Raw genomic sequence first — 6,933 nt, 5'->3', positions numbered from 1 at the left:
GAATTTATTTCAAATGAATTATAACTATTTTAAATGTACAATTTAAAATATAGAATTTAATTAAATTCCATATCATTCATGTTGATATCATTTCATAATTGAAATTCATTCATCCTCATTTCTTAAACTAGCCTTAATAATAGAATTAAAAAAAATTATGATTTAATTTTTTAAGGAAGAATTGGTTATTTTTTCCTATACTTCCCTCAAGAATAAAATTAAAAAATTATTTCCTCAAGAAAGTTCAGATTGCTTTAAGAAAGAGTTTAAGGATGATATTAATGATACTGGGTTACTTTTCCTTTGAAGAATTGGGCTACTTTTAATTTTTGTTTCATTAATGAAAGATACTTATTAGGTGTAATAAATTCTATAAATCAAATTACTGATCAAAATTTCAAAGTGAATAATTTCAAAATGTGCGTATATAAAAAGATGAATAATTGAGAGGAAATTTTTTTGATAAAAGACATTTTAGTTCAGAAAATGTTGTTAGTAAGTTTTGTTAAATTTATTTCAAATTTCATCAATTTTGAGAGAAATTGGTTTTAGTTATAGCCAATTCCTATAATAGAACTCCTAGAATTGCATTCTAATTTTTATTTCAAACCAAACATATAAAATATGAAATTCAATTGAATTCCACAAACTTTATATTTTGGAATTAAACCAAACAAACTCTTAATTTTTCTGAATCTTTTTGCCATATACTCTCTAAAAAAAAAAAAAAATCTTCCCATAACTTTTTTTATTTTACATATGAGTCCCACCCATATATTTGTGTATTGAGTTTATGGATTCAGTATAAGTTGTTTTTCACAACTCACAAGGCTACAAGTGAGAAAGGATATCTGTAATTTCTAAGCATATTTTATACAAAGTTAAGCTAAAAATTCTTTCATCTATACAAGATTTCAGACAAATTCTTACATATAGCAAATCAAATGATATCAATGTTGTACTCTCCAAAAACCATGACTTTCAAACAAGAACCTCTATTCTTGCTTACCAAAGCATCAGAAATAATATACGAGGAACATTTATAAAAGTCAAGTAAAAAGGTTAACAAGAGCATGGCTCACAGTACAGAAAAAGATCCTGGTAACTCTAATTACCTATTCAGTGCTGGCACATGTTCTTTCGTTCACTCTAGAATCAGTTATATGAGAATGCTTTGAGGGAGAACTTGATCCCCTAGAAGAACTATGCCCAAAGAAGCTCAGCTTACCAATTTTCTTTGAGAAAGAACTCACAAATTTTCGAGAATGAGACTTTTGCATATCTCTCTTCATACAAACATGTTCTTTCTCTAGATCATTTAATCTCATCCGCAACCGAGCTAACTCAAGTTTCAACTCTCGATTTTCTCGCCTCAGTGATGCATAGTTGTCTCGTGGAGACATTGCTGCACTGAGTGCACCACTGCTGATCCTCCATGATTGAGGCATTGGTTTGTGGTCTTCATCACCATAAGAGCAGCACAATGCATTTCTGAGTCTTATTTGCTCAAAATAGAGCACTTGAACGATAGCTTGGAGGGGCAGGCGTTCATTTTGTGCAGCATGTGCACCCGCTTCTTGTGATAGCTTTTGGAAATCAATCAGTTTGCAGAGCTTCTTCCTGTCAGAATCTGGTAAACCCTGATGAGCCTGGATGTATAGTTGAAAAAGAATCAGAGATAGAAATTTGAAACAATCACTGGTATTTATATTGATCTTGTCTACTTCTTCTCAATCTTGAGACTCAGATGGATGAAGCTTAGTCCGGAAAACTAGGAAACAAGAACTGGTGCATTATATATTTTGTATTTCTAATCTGGAAAGCCCTCCTTACCCAAGTTGTTAAAAGGACAAATCTCTGTCATATGCCACAGAGCCTTTTTTCATGTAAAATCAAGTATTACCCAATTAGATTTACTCCTTTCTTCATTTGTTTTTGCTGCAAATAAAAGTAAACTCTCTTTCCAGATATCGAAAATCAAAAGAAAATATCAGAAATACGTACTTTAAGGTAAATATCAATTGCTCGATATAATCCATCATGTATGGTTCGCGCATGTTCTGGTAAAGTTTCTGCAATGACCATGAACTTGGAAAGCTTGAGGTTTGCATCAGGAGCAATTTCAGCGAGGTAATTGTCCATTAATTTTACCACCTTGAACAATGCGGTTTGAGACGGTGAATGAGGACTGTCAGATTCAAAAACAGAAGCATCTTCCATATCATCTTCACTGTCATCTTGCTGTGAGAAGTTTACCAAGATCCTATGAACTGTGTCAACATCAAATAAAGTATCACCTGCATGCCGGAAGGAAGGAATCAGAAGATCATCAATAGTTGCAATATCCAACTGGGAACCAATTCGCCTCTCTAGATCAAGTCTACAAGCAATCGTGCAATCAAGCATCACAGCACTTCGCAAAAGACCAAAAAGAAAACTGATTGGAACAGTAAGTTTCTCAACTGGCAGAAGGTTGACAATTGTCTCAACCACAAGTCTTTCATGCCCTGTTGAAATCAGATCAACTTTTGTCTGGCTAGAAGGATTCCATAAACTGGATTTCTTTGTCAATTCCTTCTGAGCATAGTTCACAAGCGATGCTCCAATACTTTCAGGACGAACCCCACGACACTTCATAGCTGTCATGACTCTTTGGTACAGGTCAATCCGGAGAACAGAGAGATCTTCTATCCACCAGTCCCCATCACATTTGGCTTGTCTGTTCATGTGAAGTCTCCCTGAACTGCTATACTCCAATCGTGAGAAGCTTGAGGCAATTTGCTCAGTACAAGCCTTTGAAGCTATTGCATCTATGCAACGGCTAACTATTTTCAGGTCATCAGCAAGAGGAAGAAGGTTCTCACATTGTTGCAAAACTTCAACGCACATTTCAAGGTTCTTGCAAACAACACTCTCTAGATATTCTTCAGCACGAGAACCAAGATTGTCTTTTGAAAACTCTTCTGTCATTTCAAGGTAATCAGAAACACAGCACAACTGAGCAACATTTGCAGATGTAATTTCGAAGTTAATGCCATAACAGAATTTTGCAGCCAACTCAAATGACTCTGCTCCTCCTGGTAGATTAAGAAGCTCCACCCTTGATATATCAGCATCCCTATGTTCTGCAACCAACTTTCGGATTCGTCCGCTGCGAGAGACAAGAGGGAACTGCATTTTGAATTAGATTATCAGAAGTTTGTCAAACCATGAGATGAACATCTCATTATATGCCCAAAGGAAAACAAGAAAAATACATACAATTAGGATTTGCTCACTCTTAAGATGAATTACATACAGAGTAGCTAAACTTTGGATGACAATTATAAACTAAACAGAAAAACTTTGAAGGCCTTTTGTCTCCCACAAAACAGGGGAAAGAGAACAAAAGGAAATGAATTGAGATGGTCTTTGAAAGGTTAATGTCAGCTTGTTTCACGCAAATTTATACCCAAACTTTTCTGCAATATCACCACTTTTTCTCTGCATGTTATTTTGTTGGTTGGTTAAGTCTTGGACTGTCAAACCAAGCATATTCATGAGAGTATATGTGGGTAGAATTTTTGGTCGATAGAAAGGAGAGATACTTGGCATCACCCCTGACAGGGACAGGAGAAGTATCTGGGTTTATCTGTACCAGCATATCCAGTCAATGCTGATTGCTGCCCACCTTCTTAGTGGATTTGAGGAAGAAAGGCATTTTCAAAAAGTGAAAATTAAGGAGAATCCACAATTCCAAGAAAAGAAAAGAAAAAAAAAAAAAAAGTGCTCCACAATTCCAAGTAAAACAATGCATAAAGAAGTTTCATACATTACAAGCAGTATATATGAGAAAGAAATTTAGACATTCAGACATAAACTTGCAAAATGTTACCTTGTGTAACGCAAATGTCCCTCCACTCACTTCTATTGTGATATCACTAGGAACATCCCGAAAAATCCTACAAGATAATTATCAATCACTTCAAAAGAACACTTAAAACTACCTCAAAACTTAACATGTAAGTTTAAAATTAAAGTGGTTGCATGCAGGCATCAACTATCAGCAGGCAAAAACATAAGACCCTTATAATGAAACGAGTAGAAAGCCAAAAAGAAAAATTCAAATCAACTGAAATTAAATAAAAAATTAGTCCAAAGAGCAAAAGTTCAAAAAAGGGCAAAAATATGCACATGAACAAGCAGATCCAACAATGAAGAGAATCAGAAATCTTGGTATCAGAAAAGCAGGACGTAGAATGTATATAGAAGGAAATACTGGAAACTGTAGAAATATCTCGAAGCAACAATGATGAAAGGTGAATAAGTAAATGAAAGCTTATAAAAAAATAAAAGTTGAAGGTTAATATTTATAATACCAGAACGTAGACAAAGAAATATGCAGAACCGGTGACTGCATCACACCACCAAGGATAAGAAAGAGGGAGGAGAAAAGGACACAGTCAGTATGAAAGACAGCAAGAAAAACAGTAGAATTGGAACAAAATATGAAATCAACCTCACCACACTACTAAAGCAACAATCAAAGTCCATAAAGAGGGAGAAGCCAACAAAGAAAAAAGACAAAAGGAAAAAAAGAAGAGAATCACAACACGAAAGAATATAACTTTTCCATGAAAAACAAACCATTCATTGCATCTCTGCCTGGAACACTTAGCCAAGGAGAGTTGCTGCTGCTGTAGTTGCTGGTGGTGATGAAGCTTGTCCATGGAGAGAGAGGGAAAGAGAGAATAAACCAAAGAGTGAAGAAAGAGAGAATGAAAAAAAGGAGGAAGGAGACACAGTTGGAGATGGAGGTGTAGCTGTTGGTGAATGGTGAAGTTGTTCATAGGCCATTTTTGTCAAACTAAGTGAAGTTCAAAACAAAAGATTGCAACTGTCCAAAGCACTGGGCCTTCCTTTCTAGCGTGTGGGACATGCTCATGCTTTTGTAATCAAAGCGTAAAAATGCCCAAATCAAATCGTGCATCTGCTTTGTATCATACCATGAAAGGTGAAGTGATGGAAGTGTCACTGTAGAGTGTAGCCTAAATTATGCTGTAAAACTGCCACCGGAAAAGCGGAGCTTTGCTTTGCATTGCTTAGCTTAGCTTTTGTTTTCCTGCTAAAAATAAGCTGATTCCTGCGCAGATTAATAATTGGCTAAACATAGTTGAGGTTTATAGGTCCCATATTAGTTTGGCACAAGGTAATGTGTTCTTATATAGCCTCTTTGCACACTTCTTTTCTTTGAGCTAGTTTTTGGGCTTAGTTAGGCACGACCAACCTCTCAAGCCTCCCATATGTTTTATACTTCTAGTGTTTGAGCTTAATATCCCACATTAAGAAATCCTATTTTATTAAGAGGTTCTTCTGACAGAGTATATCAGTTAATATATTGTAGGAGTGGCCTATTCTAAGCAATGAAGTTCTTAGTTTTGTTTTTTCCTCACTTCTTACAGAAAAAAAGAAGTAACAAAATGATTGCTCTTAGTGCACATTTTGGACTTTCACATTCACTTTATTCTCTGTGTCCTCCTTACACTTAAAACCACTTTTTGTCCCCTGCAATTTTTTTTTATCCTTTTACCAATAATTTCCATGTTTTTTTTTTTTTTTACTATACATTTTGTTTATATTAAAAAAATTCTTCATTGATGTCTCGAGTAAAAACTTTAAAAATTACCTGAGATAATGTGAAGTAAATTTAAGATGAAAATTTAATAAATTAATATTAGTTACTTTAAAAATTTTATCTACATTTAAATATATAATTTAATTTATTCATTCAAGAAATAAAGTTCATATATTATAATTTTAAACATAATTTATTATAATTTAATTAAATTATTATTTATAAATTGAATAAGTGTATATATCGCACTATAGAATAAAAAATATCTAATTATTTGCAAGGCTAAGATCGTCTGGGGGATTATTTAAGGGAAAGAAAAAACAAATTGTTTATGCAAAAGGGGTTTCCCCCCTGGTTTTCAGATTGGCAAGGTTTTTCATATGACGTTGAACAGCCAACCAACAATAGATAGTAAGCCTGAAAATCAGGTAGTAGACAAAAAGCTTCCTATATATAAATGTCCTCTTTGAAAATCCAAACATATTTCATTGCCAGGCTATTATGAAAGCTTAATTTCACCTAATGTCCTTCAATCTTGAGAATTATTTCGTCACCATCTTTCAACTTTATTTCGTATAAAGGAAAGAGACTATTATCTCTCATGGTAAAGAGATATCTTGTTAGAATTATGACTCCAAATCCTATTAGGATTTGGAAAGATATTTTCTTAATTTGAGTGTGAAAAATATTTCTTAATAGGATAGGATAGAGGAATATTTTCTATATAAAGTAGAACTCTTATTTTAGTGTTATTCCTGAATTGAGTGGGACTCCTAATCAAATTAGGGCTGAGGGATTAATACTGTAAATAAGAGAACGGTGGAAAAATTTACTTGACTTTCATCTCATAGAGTGAGGCTGTCGTCCATTGTAGAGAGGGATTTTGTCAATTGCTGAGGATTTGGCTTTGCCCATTGATGAGGGACATTTGCATATTGCAGAGTGGAGAATAACATAAAATTCAAGAGGAAGGGGTTTTTATCCATTGGTGAGAGGGCTCTTGCCCATATAGTTAAAGACATTTTTTTATGGTGTAGTGTTGTAATAATAAATATATTTTGTTATATCTAATTAATATATTTACTATGAGCAGTTCGATGTAGTGTGAGGCTGTCGCCCATTGTAGAGATGAGTTTTGCCAATTGCTGAGGATTTAGCTTTGCTCATTAATGAGGGACAAAGGACATAAAATTCAAGAGAAAGGGATTCTTGTCCATTGGTGAAATGGCTCTTGCCCATATAGTCTTTGTGGTGTAGTATTGTAATAATAAATATATTGGATTATGTCTAGAGAAAACTGAGAATGATTAACTAATATA

The 6,933-nt window shown here is 34.1% G+C and overlaps 1 protein-coding gene and 1 pseudogene across 3 annotated transcripts; one reads left to right on the top strand and one right to left on the bottom strand.

Annotated features, from left to right (window-relative positions):
- Positions 1–912: 912 nt before the first annotated feature.
- Positions 913–5,262, bottom strand: LOC110643037 (BTB/POZ domain-containing protein At5g48800). Of its 3 annotated transcripts, XM_021795257.2 has the most exons (5): positions 4,627–5,262; positions 4,359–4,393; positions 3,875–3,941; positions 2,005–3,171; positions 913–1,649 (listed from the first exon to the last, which is right to left on the bottom strand). In XM_021795257.2, exons 1-5 carry the CDS (start codon positions 4,627–4,629, stop codon positions 1,116–1,118), a joined length of 1,806 nt encoding a protein of 601 aa, XP_021650949.2. In that variant the 5' UTR covers positions 4,630–5,262; the 3' UTR covers positions 913–1,115. The 3 variants fall into 3 exon arrangements, with proteins under 3 accessions (XP_021650949.2, XP_021650948.2, XP_058005855.1); XM_021795256.2 differs by lacking the exon at positions 4,359–4,393 and having other exon boundaries at positions 4,627–5,260; XM_058149872.1 differs by lacking the exons at positions 4,359–4,393; positions 4,627–5,262 and adding an exon at positions 4,174–4,347.
- LOC131181920 (U6atac minor spliceosomal RNA) lies at positions 3,565–3,675 on the top strand (annotated as a pseudogene).
- Positions 5,263–6,933: the final 1,671 nt, after the last annotated feature.

The sequence above is a fragment of the Hevea brasiliensis genome, chromosome 7, assembly GCF_030052815.1.
Source record: "Hevea brasiliensis isolate MT/VB/25A 57/8 chromosome 7, ASM3005281v1, whole genome shotgun sequence".
Taxonomy (NCBI): Eukaryota; Viridiplantae; Streptophyta; class Magnoliopsida; order Malpighiales; family Euphorbiaceae; genus Hevea; species Hevea brasiliensis.
This window is presented reverse-complemented; position numbering and strand designations above follow the sequence as displayed.